Raw genomic sequence first — 13237 nt, 5'->3', positions numbered from 1 at the left:
CTCACGGACTAAAGCTGGGAGCTGGTTCCACAGGAGAGGAGCCCGATAACTAAAAGATCTGCCTCCCATCCTAATTTTAGATATTCTGGGAACCACCAGTAGACCTGCAGTCTGAGAGCGAAGTGCTCGGTTAGGAACGTATGGAACAATCAGATCACTGATGTATGATGGAGCTTGATTATTAAGAGCTTTATATGTGAGAAGAAGGATCTTAAAATCTATTCTGAATTTAACAGGTAGCCAATGTAGGGAAGTTAAGACAGGAGAGATATGATCTCTCTTTTTAATTCTCATCAGAACTCTAGCTGCAGCATTTTGGACAAGCTGAAGACTTTTAACTACATTCTGTGGACTTCCTGAGAGTAATGGATTACAGTAATCCAGTCTTGATGTAATAAATGCATGAACTAGTTTTTCAGCATCACTCCTGGAAAGGATGCTTCTAATCTTAGCAATATTCCAAAGGTGGAAAAAGGAAATCCTACAAACTTGTGAAACCTGGGATTTGAATGACATGTCTGGTCAAAGATAACACCAAGGTTCCTTACTTTGTTCTCGGAGATCAATGTAATGCCATTCAGGTCAGGTGATTGGCTAAGCAATTTCCTTTTCTGGATTTCTGGTCCAAAGATGAGAACTTCCGTCTTGTCTTGATTTAAAAGCAAAAAGCTTAGAATCATCCAATGTTTTATGTCCTCAAGACAAGCCTGTAATCTACCCAACCGATTAGGTTCATCAGGGTTAATGGATAAATATAACTGAGTATTGTCAGCATAACAGTGGAAGTTTATCCCATGCTGTCTAATGATTTGACCAATTGGGAGCATATATATAGTAAAAAGAATTGGTCCAAGCACTGAACCCTGTGGTACTCCACAAGTAACCCTGGAGTATGAAGATGATTTGTCATGTACATTTACAAAATGAAATCTGTCAGACAGGTAGGATTTAAACCAGCCTAACGCTGTTCCTTTGATCCCTACAACATGTTCAAGTCTTTCTAAAGAACTTTGTGATCAACTGTGTCAAAGGCAGCACTGAGATCTAACAAGACTAGAACAGACACAAGATTCTTATCTGAGGCCATGAGAATATCATTTGTAACTCTCACTAATGCAGTTTCAGTGCTGTGATACTCTCTAAAACCAGACTGAAATTCCTCAAACAGAGCATTAGTGTTTAAATGATGACATACTTGGATGGCCACTATTTTCTCCAGGACTTTGGATAAAAATGGAAGGTTAGATATTGGTCTATAATTCATTGGGTCATCTGGATCCAGAGAAGGCTTCTTAAGTGAAGGTTTGATTACAGCAACCTTGTGGTACATACCCATTTACTAAGGATAGATTGATTGTATCTAGAATGGGGGCAGTAACCAAAGGAAATGCATCTTTAAATAATTTGGTTGGGATTGGATCCAAAATGCAAGTTGAAGGTTTAGATGAAGCTAATATTTTAGATAACTCTGAAAGCTCAACTGGATCAAAACGGTTCAAGCACAGATGAGGTTCTACAGTCACCTCTGATGCTGCCTCACTTACTGAGGAAGAAGAAATCGCATTAGGGAGGAAGCTAAAGATTTTGTTTCTAATAGAATTAATTTTACTTGTAAAAAATCCCATGAAGTCATTGCTGCTGAGGGCTAAGGGAATAGATGGCTCAGAGCTATGATTCTGTGTAAGTTTAGCAACTGTACTGAAAAGAAATTTAGGATTATGCTTATTCTCCTCAATTAGTGCTGAGAAATAAGCAGTTCTAGTTTGTTGAAGCTTATTTTTATAAAGCACACGACTATTTTTCCAGGACAGGTAGGCCTCCTCATGGTGCGTAGAGCGCCATGTTCTCTCCAATTTCCTAGAGTTTTGTTTTAAGGCTTGTAGATGAGAGTTAAACCAGGGAGCCAACTTCCTGTCCCTAATTACCTTCTTTTTTAAAGGGGCTACATCATCTAATGCCACACGAAAAGAGGAATTAACATGATGAACTAAGGCATCAATTTGTGAGGGGCTAGAACTGAGAATATTGCCCTCTGCTACATTCCTCTGAGATGCTGAGGACAGTAAAGATGGAACAGTTGATTTAAAAGATGCAACTGCGTTGTCAGATAGAGACCGACTATAGTGAAATTTACTTTCATGTCTCGAGAACTCAGTTATAAAAAACTCAAAGGTTATCAGAAAGTGGTCCGAGAGGACTGGATTATGTGGAAAGATCGTTATTTCCTCACACTCTATGCCATAAGTCAGAACAAGGTCCAATGTATGATGGCAGGAGTGGGTGGAGCTATGTATTCTTTGAGTAACACCAATTGAGTCCAAGATATTACTAAAGGCTACATTGAAGCTATCATTTTCAATGTCCACATGAATGTTGAAATCCCCCACTACAATGACCTTATCAGTATTTAGCACCAAATCAGATAAAAAATCAGAGATCTGATCCAGAAACTCAGAGTAAGGGCCTGGTGGACGATATAAAACTACAAACAAGAGTGGTTTTACAGTTTTGCTATCTGGATTAGGAAAACTAAGAATGAGATGTTCAAACGAACTGTAACTATTAATCTGTAAGGGACTGATTAATGAGTCCGAATGAAAAATGGTTGCCACTCCTCCTCCTCGCCCTGTACTTCGAGCAATATGATGATTTAAATAATTTGAAGGAGTCGACTCGTTTAAGCTAACATAGTCCTCTTGCTGCAGCCAGGATTCTGTGAGAGAGCAAAGAGATCTGATTATCACAAATCAAGTCATTAACTAACAAAGTCTTAGAAAAAATGGATCTAATGTTCAACAATCCACATTTAATTTTTCTAGTTTTCTGCTCAGTTGAAGTTGTTCTAATATTTATGAGATTTCCATGATTTGCTTTATTAAGCCTGATATTTAATCTGTGTGGTTTTGGCCGTGGGCAGGCCACTGTCTCTATGGGGTAGTGGGTGGGTAACAGTACAGAAGCTGCAGAGGGGTGGGTTAAACTACGACTCTGCTTCCTGGTCTGGACCCTGGGTTGTCATGGAGGACTAATAAAACTGGCCATATTCCTTGAAAGAAGAGCTGCACCATCCAAAGAGGGATGGATGCCGTCTCTCCGCATCAGACCAGGTTTTCCCCAAAAAGTTTTCCAATTATCAATGTAGCCCACGTTGTTTTCAGGACACCACCTAGACAGCCAGCGGTTGAAGGACAGCATGCGGCTAAACATGTCGTCACTGGTCCGATCAGGCAGGGGGCCAGAGAAAATTACGGAGTCTGACATTGTTTTGGCAAACTTACAGACCGAAGCAACATTAATTTTAGTGACCTCCGATTGGCGTAACCGGGTGTCGTTACCGCCAGCGTGAATAACAATCTTACTGTATTTACGCTTATCCTTAGCCAGCAGTTTCAGATAAGATTTAATGTCGCCCGCTCTGGCCCCAGGTAAACATTTAACTATGGTTGCTGGAGCCTTTAATGCCACGTTTCTGACTATGGAGCTGCCAATGATCAGAGTCGGCTTGTCAGTGGGTGCGTCACTGAGCGGGGAAAATCTATTAGAAACGTGGACGGGTTGGTGGTGGCCCACGGGCTGGGTTCTATGCTTCCTGCGTACCGTCACCCAGCCGGCCTGAGGTCCCGGCTGCTCGGGTTCTGCTGGAGGGTCGCTACGTGGTTGTTCTGAGCTAGTTAGCCCCGCGCTAGCTATGTAGCTATGGCTGTTTACGGGTTTTTCAACAGCGCGGAGCCGGGACTCCAATCCCAACACCCTCGCCTCCAAAGCTACAAAAATGCTACATTTATTACACGTACCATTAATCACTAAAGGAGGCAGAGGAGTAACTAAACATCTGACACAGAGAGCAAGAGATAGGAGACGGAGAAGCAGAGACAGAAGCAGCCATAGCCGTGCTGAGGCTAAGCTAACTGGACGAGCAAACTGTTCAACACCAAATAAACTGCGTGAAAACTCAAATGGTTCCCTAAAAGCTAGGTGGAACAACAGAAAATGTGTTTTAGCGTGGTTATGTGCTACAATAACTCAGAGATATCCTAGTACAGAGAAATTAAATCAGCTTTAGCGAGCCCCAAACAGCTACACGGAGTGCAACACTGAAAACAGGAAACAGGACACGCCTTACCGCCAGGTGCAGCCAATCAGCAATCAGTCATTAATCTGAGAACCCAGGTATGTGTGTGTATGTGTGTGTGCGTGTGTGTGTGTGTGTGTGTGTGTATTTGTGTGTGTTTATGTCTGTCTATGTGTGTGTGTGTGTGTGTGTGTATTTGTGTGTGTGTGTGTGTGTGTGTGTGTGTGTGTGTGTGTGTGTGTGTGTGTGTGTGTGTGTGTGTGTGTGTGCGTGCGTTCGTGTGTGTGTGTGTGTGCGTGCGTGTATTTGTGTGTGTGTGTGTGTGTATGTCTGTCTATGTGTGTGTGTGTGTGTGTATGTCTGTCTATGTGTGTGTGTGTGTGTATATGCGTGTGTGCGTGCGTTCGCATGTGTGTGTGTGCGTGTGTGTGTGCGTCTGCGTGTGTGTGTGCGTGTGTGTGCGTGTGTGTGTGTGTGTGTGTGTGTGTGTGTGTGTGTGTGTGTGTGTGTGTGTGTGTGTGCGTGTGTGTGTGTGTGTGTGTGTGTATGTGTGTGTGTATGTATGTGTGTGTGTAAATGTGTGTGTGCACGTGTGTGTATGTAAATGTGTGTGTGTGTGTGTGTGTGTGTGTGTGTGTTTGGTTATGAAGATCAGCAGAAGTTTCATCAGATCATTCTCCGTCTCCTCAGGATACAGAACTGATGTGGAGGTGGAGTCAGGGGCGGAGTCTGTGCTGCTGCCCTGCAGAAGCACCGTCCATCTGCCTGAAGGTGCTAAGGTGGTGTGGAGGGACCACAACCACTACAAGGTCCTTGTGCTGAGGACCGGCTCAGATGGAGCTGAAGAACAGTTGCCATTCTACAAGAACAGAACCACGATGAACGAGGAGCTGCTGAGAAGCGGAGACTTCAGTCTGACCCTGGACCACCCCACACGTGCTGACACAGACACCTACACCTGCACCGTCTCCACCAGGAGGAAAAAGATCTTGATGAGGAGAAAAGTGAGGCTCCAGGTCAAAGGTCAGTCTGAGAGATCTACCTTTGGTTGGTGTAGGAGGTCCAGAGGAGGTCCATGAGCCCTGCGGTTCTCCACACCCGTGTGAATCTGAGAGCTTCTTCATGGTGACTGAGCCATGAGCCACCAGGTCACGCCCACAGTCCTGACCTTTGACCTGGAGTAGGTCTGGGTGATGTTAAGATGTTTAAGGCGTCTTAAAGCTTTCATAAGCTATCAGAGAATGTCTTCTCTCTTTGGGCATGTGCCTCTCCACAGCCAATCATCTGGCTCCACTGAGTCATGCCAGGGTTCTGGGTTCTGGTTCTGGGACCAACTAACTTCATAACCATTCATAACCATTCAGCACCAGGTCCCAGAACAAGGTCCCAGAACCAGTTCCCAGAACCAGAATCCAGAACTTAGAACCCAGAACCAGGTCCCAGAACCCAGAACCAGAACCCAGAACCAGGTCCCAGAACCGAGAACCCAGAACCAGGTCCCAGAACCCAGAACCCAGAACCAGAACCCAGAACCAGGTCCCAGAACCAATAACCCAGAACCAGGTCCCAGAACCAAGAACCAAGAACCCAGAAACAAAACCCAGAACCAGAACCCAGAACCAGGTCCCAGAACATTAACCCAGAACCAGTTCATAACCATTCATAACCATTCAGGACCCGGTCCCAGAACAAGGTCCCAGAACCAGAATCCAGAACCAAGAACCCAGAACATGGTCCCAGAACCCAGATCCAGAACCCAGAACCAGGTCCCAGAACCGAGAACCCAGAACCAGGTCCCAGAACCAAGAACCCAGAACCAGAACCCAGAACCAGGTCCCAGAACCAAGAACCCAGAACCAGGTCCCAGAACCAAGAACCAAGAACCCAGAACCAAAACCCAGAACCAGAACCCAGAACCAGGTCCCAGAACCCGAACCCAGAACCAGGTCCCAGAACCAGGTACCAGAACAAGGTCCCAGAACCAGGTACCAGAACCAGAATCCAGAACCAAGAACCGAGAACATGGTCCCAGAACCCAGAACCAGGTCCCAGAACCGAGAACCCAGAACCAGGTCCCAGAACCAAGAACCCAGAACCAGAACCCAGAACCAGGTCCCAGAACCAAGAACCAAGAACCCAGAACCAAAACCCAGAACCCAGAACCAGATCCCAGAACCCGAACCCAGAACCAGGTCCCAGAACCAGGACCCAGAACAAGGTCCCAGAACCAGGTACCAGAACAAGGTCCCAGAACCAGAACCCAGAACCCTGTCCCAGAACCAGAACCAGAATCCCGAACCCAGAACCAGGTCCCAGAACCCAGAACCAGAACCCAGAACCAGGTCCCAGAACAAGGTCCCAGAACCAGAACCGAGAACCAGAACCCAGAACCAGGTCCCAGAACAAGGTCCCAGAACCAGAACCCAGAACCAGAACTAGGTCCCAGAACCAGAACCCAGAACTAGGTCCCAGAACCAGAACACAGAACCAGGTCTCAGAACCAGAACCCAGAACCAGGTCCCAGAACCCAGAACCAGAACTAGGTCCCAGAACCCAGAACCAGGTCCCAGAACCAAGATCCAAGAACCAGGACCCAGAACCAGGTACCAGAACAAGGTCCCAGAAACAGAACCGAGAACCAGAACCCAGAACCAGGTCCCAGAACCAGAACCAGAATCTCGAACCCAGAACCAGGACGCAGAACCAGGTCCGAGAACCTAGAACCAGGTCCCAGAACCCAGAACCAGAACCCAGAACCAGGTCCCAGAACCAAGAACCCAGAACCAGAACCCAGAACCAAGAACCTAGAACCAGGTCCCAGAACCCAGAACCAGAACCAGAACCATGTCCCAGAACCAAGAACCCAGAACCCAGAACCAAGAACCCAGAACCAGGTACCAGAACAAGGTCCCACAACCAGAACCCAGAACCAGAACCCAGAACCAGGTCCAGAACAAGGTCCCAGAACCAGGTCCCAGAACCAGAACCCAGAACCAGGACCCAGAACCAGGTCCCAGAACCCAGAACCAGAACCCAGAACTAGGTCCCAGAACCAGAATCCAGAACCCAGAACCAGGTCTCAGAACCAGAACCCAGAACCAGGACCCAGAACCCAGAATCAGAACCCAGAATCAGAACCCAGAACTAGGTCCCAGAACCCAGAACCAGGTCCCAGAACCAGGTCTCAGAACCAGAACCCAGAACCAGGACCCAGAACCAGGTCTCAGAACCAGAACCAGGAACCAGAACCAGGTCCCAGAACCCAGAATCAGAACCCAGAACCAGGTCCCAGAACCGAGAACCCAGAACCAGGTCCCAGAACCCAGAACCCAGAACCAGAACCCAGAACCAGGTCCCAGAACCAATAACCCAGAACCAGGTCCCAGAACCAAGAACCAAGAACCCAGAAACAAAACCCAGAACCAGAACCCAGAACCAGGTCCCAGAACATTAACCCAGAACCAGTTCATAACCATTCATAACCATTCAGGACCCGGTCCCAGAACAAGGTCCCAGAACCAGAATCCAGAACCAAGAACCCAGAACATGGTCCCAGAACCCAGATCCAGAACCCAGAACCAGGTCCCAGAACCGAGAACCCAGAACCAGGTCCCAGAACCAAGAACCCAGAACCAGAACCCAGAACCAGGTCCCAGAACCAAGAACCCAGAACCAGGTCCCAGAACCAAGAACCAAGAACCCAGAACCAAAACCCAGAACCAGAACCCAGAACCAGGTCCCAGAACCCGAACCCAGAACCAGGTCCCAGAACCAGGTACCAGAACAAGGTCCCAGAACCAGGTCTCAGAACCAGAACCAGAACCAGGAACCAGAACCAGGTCCCAGAACCCAGAACCAGGTCCCAGAACCAGAACCCAGATGTCTCCGTCTCCTGGGAAGCGTTGTAAAGCAGTTCCCCTCCAGGACACCAGAGGGCGTAGCGCTGCTCTGTGGTATTGTGCCATGTTTCCGGTCCAGGATGGTGTGTTTATGTTGTGTTTTTGTATTGAAGAGACCTTTTCACAGGGACAGATGTGTCCCTCGTCCTCCTCCACGTCCTCATGCACTCACCACCTCTAAACCCACGCTTCCGTCATTTCCCTCCACCAATCAAACGCTTGCTGCGTATCTTTTCACTCCTCCAGTCATGGGGATGAAACGTTCATATTTTAGAGTTTTTCCTCCAGGTCTTCTAGCTGCTCCGTGTCTGCCGCTAGATGTCCTCTTTATGTTTTTGAGGGCGCAATGGCGGCGCTGTTGATGACAGCGGTGTCCTGACCAATCACAAGCGTGCGTTCTTCAACTTGTTTGACGGATGTTTAGAAAAGAGAGCTCGACTCCGTTCGTCCCTAAGATTCAGCTGGAGAGTCCTCGAAAGGACAATTAATGGCGTGTGTCTCCGTACCGATCTATCATCCATCCCTCCCTCTCTTACTCTGTCCATCCATCCATCATCCAGAGGGAGGAGCCTAAGAGGCCCCATCAACAGAACCACCACAGCCCACTCCTCATGAGGAGAAGCAGCAGCTCTTCTCTGAGCACTTATGTTTATGTTTATGTATTTAGCAGACGCTATTGTCTAAAGCCACTTACAAGTGATAATAGGCATGTTGCCCTTGAGGCTAACAACAACAACAACAACGTGACATCAGTCATGGGGAGGAGGGAACAAGGAGTGGACAGTAGAGAGGGGGGACGGGTGCAGGGAGGGTGCTAGTTTAGAAGATGCTCTCTGAAGAGCAGGGTCTTCAGGAGTTTCTTGAAAATTGAAAAGGAAGCTCCTGTTCTGGTAGTGCTTGGAAGGTCATTCCACATTTGTGGAACGATGCATGAGAAGAGTCTGGATTGTCCTGAGCGTGGTGTAGGCACTGCTAGCCGACCATCCTGTGATGACCGGAGCGGCCGGGCCGAGACGTAAGCCTTTGCAAGAGGATTCAGGTAGATGGGAGCCGTACCATCTCGGACTTTGTATGCTAGTGTTAGCTATTTGAATTTGATGCGTGTTGTTAGCGGTAGCCAGTGGAGCTCAATGAACAGAGGGGTGATGTGTGCTCTTTTTGGCTGATTGAAGACCAGACGCGCCGCTGCGTTCTGGACCATTTGAAGAGGTCTCACAGTACAGCCTGGAAGACCAGTTAGAAGGGCGTTGCAGTAATCGAGGCGGGAGATGACAGTAGACTGCACCAGGAGCTGGGTGGCATGTTGTGTTAGGTATGGTCTGATCTTTCGTATGTTATACAGCGCAAAGCGGCATGAACGAGCAACAGAGGCAACATGATCTTTAAAGGTCAGGTGTTCATCAATCACAACACCCAGATTTCCAACTGCCTTTAAAGGAGCCAGAGATAGGAAGTCATTCTGGATTGAGATATTGTGCTGTATGGATGGTTTTGCTGGGATGACAAGTAGTTCAGTTTTAGAGAGGTTGAGTTGGAGATGGTGGGATTCCATCCATGTTGATATGTCAGAGAGACAGTTTGATATTCGTGCAGAGACAGTGTGGTCGTCCGTTGGAAATGACAGATAGAGCTGGGTGTCGTCTGCATATCAGTGGTAGGAGAAGCCATGTGATCGAATGATCTCACCCAGTGAGGTGGTGTATATGGCAAAGAGAAGAGGTCCAAGTACAGAGCCCTGGAGGACTCCTGTGGCAAGATGGTGCACGGTAGAGGATTGTCCAAGCCAAGATACACTGAATGATCGTCCTGTGAGGTACGATTCAAACCAGGCGTGTGCTTTCTCTGTGATGCCCATGCTAGAGAGTGTGGACTAAAGGAAGCCATGGTTGACCGTGTCACATGCAGCCGATAAGTCGAGCAGGATAAGCACTGAGGATCTGCCAGTCGCTCTAGCTTCTTTTAAGGATTCCATCACTGCTAGCAGAGCAGTTTCAGTGGAGTGGGCCTTTTTGAACCCAGATTGGTAAGGGTCAAGCAGACAGTTTTGTGAGAGGTATTCTGTGATCTACTTGAACGCCGCCCTTTCAATGATTTTGGACAGAAAAGGGAGGAGAGAGATAGGTCGGTAGTTCTCCACATGATTTGGAGGAAGGGATGGTTTTTTTTAGCAGCGGTTTAACCTGAGCATGCTTGAGAGAGGTGGGAAATGTAATGTCATGTTGAAAATAGTTTCTGAGAGTCAGTAGAGCTGAGAATTTTGTCAGTGTAGAAAGCTTTCTTTGCATCAGTGATGCTGGCAGAGAATGAGGACAGTAATTCATGACATTTCAGTAGATCACCAGGATCTCTTGTTTTGCGCCATTTCCTTTGCGCAGCTCTAAGATTGGTGCGTAGAGCCCGGAGGGTATCATTTAAGTGACCTTGGGTGTCCTGAAAGGCGCTTTTAAATAAAATGTATTATTATTATTATTATTTAGCCAAGGGTGCGACTGAGAGGATCTAGTAGGTCTAGTGGCTAAATGGCACAAGTTGTAAAGACAAGAGCCGAGTGTGGAGCAGAGTGACTCGGTGGCATCATTCACTTCATAAGCAGAGAACGTGCTTGGAGATGGAAGAGTGGAGGCAACAAGAGAGGAGAAGTGGTTGGGTGCCAGATTGCGGAGGTAGCGGCGGAATGAGACCATTGGGGAGGAAGCAGTGGACCTCCCTTTTAGAGTCGTGCTGAAGTGGATGAAGTAATGATTGGAAAGATGCAGCGGTGTGACAGAGATTGTGTCTATGACACAGTTTCTGGTGAAAATGAGGTCCAGTGCTTTTCCAGCTTTGTGAGTTGGAGGACTTTGTACTAGTTTTAAATCAAATGATGACATTAGTGACAGGAAGCCTGATGAGCTGGGATTGTCCAGGTGAATATTCACGTCTCCAAGGACCATTGTGGGACAGTCGTGCTCAGGAATGGAGGAGAGCAGGGTGTCGAGTTCATCAAGAAAGTCTCTGAGTTGACCTGGTTGGCGATATATGACAACCAAAAAGAATTTTTTCGGTACAGTCACCTGGATGGCATGGTATTCAAAGGAGTTGTACTTAGTGATGGGTAGCAACTGACTGTGTATCCATTTGTTTGAAATGAACATGCCCGTTCCACCACCTCGGCCAGATGCACGAGAAGTGTGGGTGAAAGTGTGGTTAACTGAGAGAGCAGATGGGGTAGCATTGTCACATGGTTTGGTCCAGGTCTCAGTGAGAGCTAGTGCATCGAGTGACAGGTGGTTAGCATATGTGGTAATGAAGTCAGCTTTGTTTACAGCCGATTGGCAGTTCCACAGTCCCATAGACAGGTGGGTGTCTTCAGGGGGAGTTGGTTTTAGCGAGCGGAGGTTTTGAAGGTTGCGAAAGCGGTTTGCTGAGTGTGACCTTCCTCTGAAGCCAGTGATCACAGGTATAGGATAATGGCACATTTTGCTGGGTGTTGATGGAGCAGCATCTGGGTCGGGTTTGTTTGCTCTGTGGACACGCGCAGGTAGACACGTAAGTCTTTACCCCAGAGGGGCTGAGACACAAGGGCTGACGCTTCAGTTATGCCACCAAACTTATGCTGTGCTACCAGTTGGAAACAGGTGTTCATGCAGCAGCTGATTGCAATGGTTGAGACCTAGATCACCTGGTGAGTGCTTTCAGGGAGGGGAGAAACTGATTGCACTTACTGTTTTCAGTTGGCCCAAACCGGAGCTACTAGACAACATGATAACCCACAGATGAGTTTCCTTCTCTTTCCCAATGGAAGATAGTGCAAAGCAAAGACAAGAACAGGCGCTAACAGACACTCAAGGCCCTTCTGTGCAGACTCAAGTCTGTTTGAAAGTGATGGAGCTGCTCTCCTGGTATCTAAGGCTGAACCTGGCCACCCTACAGGTGGGTCCTGGTCCACATGTCATCACTGCAGATGACGGTTTAGATGGACCAGTAGGTCTAGAACATGCAGATGAGGGCCTGATCCTCTGGTCAGTCTCTCCTTCATCCCACCATGACTCGTCTGCTTGAGGTGGAGATCTGCTGTCATCTGGAGGAAGCATCCCACCTTTACCTGGTCCAGAACCTGCTGCCTGACTCCGAGGTTATTAGGATAGTAAATGTTTGGGTTTGAGGGCCAGAGAAGCTCTCTGGATAACCTGTATGTGTCATCTTCAGCTGATGTTCTCTGTTCTCACAGTCCAACAGGTGGAGGTGGAGTCAGGGGCGGAGTCGGTTCTGCTGCCCTGTGAAATCAGCGCTGACCTGCCTGAAGATACTAAAGTTGAGTGGAGGGACAGTGATGACTGGTTGGTCCATGGGTACTGGAACAGGTTAGACCAGTTCACTGAGCAGTACTGGTTCTACAGAACCAGAACCAGGATGAATGAAGACCTGCTGAGTACTGGAGACCTGAGTCTGACTCTGCAGCACCCCACCTATCAGGACAGGAACACCTTCACCTGCACTGTCTACAGCAGCCAGGGAACCATCCTGATGATGAAACAAGTGGAGCTCCAGGTCAAAGGTCAGGTCGGGGTTAAACCCTTGGTTGGTTTTGAATCATCTAAATGAGATCAATACAGCTTAGAGTTACGGGGATGGATGGATGGATGGATGGATGGATGGATGACACATGATGGTGGATGGATGGATGTTCAATGGATGGATGGATGGATGACAGATGGATGGATGGATGGATGAGAGTGGATGGTGGATGAATGGATGGCAGATGGATGGATGGATGGATGAATGGATGACACATGATGGTGGATGGATGGATGGTTCAATGGATGGATGGATGGATGGATGACAGATGGATAATGGATGGATGGATGACAGATGGATGATGGATGGATGACAGATGGATGATGGATGGATGAGAGTAGATGGTGGATGAATGGATGACAGATGGATGGATGAATGGATGACAGATGGATGGATGGATGGATGACAGATGGATGATGGATGGATGAGAGTAGATGGTGGATGAATGGATGACAGATGGATGGATGAATGGATGACAGATGGATGGATGGATGGATGGATGACAGATGGATGATGGATGGATGAGAGTAGATGGTGGATGAATGGATGACAGATGGATGGATGAATGGATGACAGATGGATGGATGGATGGATGACAGATGGATGGATGGATGGATGGATGACAGATGGATGATGGATGGATGAGAGTAGATGGTGGATGAATGGATGACAGATGGATGGACGAATGGATGACAGATGGATGGATGGA

General features: G+C 47.7%; 1 protein-coding gene across 1 annotated transcript in view; it reads left to right on the top strand.

Annotated features, from left to right (window-relative positions):
- LOC107373998 (HERV-H LTR-associating protein 2) overlaps positions 1–13237 on the top strand; it is a 71916-nt gene that overhangs the window by 27185 nt on the left and 31494 nt on the right. Inside the window, exons 4-5 of the mRNA XM_054734844.2 lie at positions 4763–5095; positions 12182–12508. Coding sequence (XP_054590819.2) covers positions 4763–5095; positions 12182–12508 — 660 coding nt within the window. The remainder of the gene's footprint in view (positions 1–4762; positions 5096–12181; positions 12509–13237) is intronic.

Source organism: Nothobranchius furzeri, chromosome 2, assembly GCF_043380555.1.
Source record: "Nothobranchius furzeri strain GRZ-AD chromosome 2, NfurGRZ-RIMD1, whole genome shotgun sequence".
NCBI lineage: Eukaryota > Metazoa > Chordata > Actinopteri > Cyprinodontiformes > Nothobranchiidae > Nothobranchius > Nothobranchius furzeri.
Note: the sequence above shows the minus strand (reverse complement) of the source record. Positions and strands in the feature narration are given on the sequence as shown.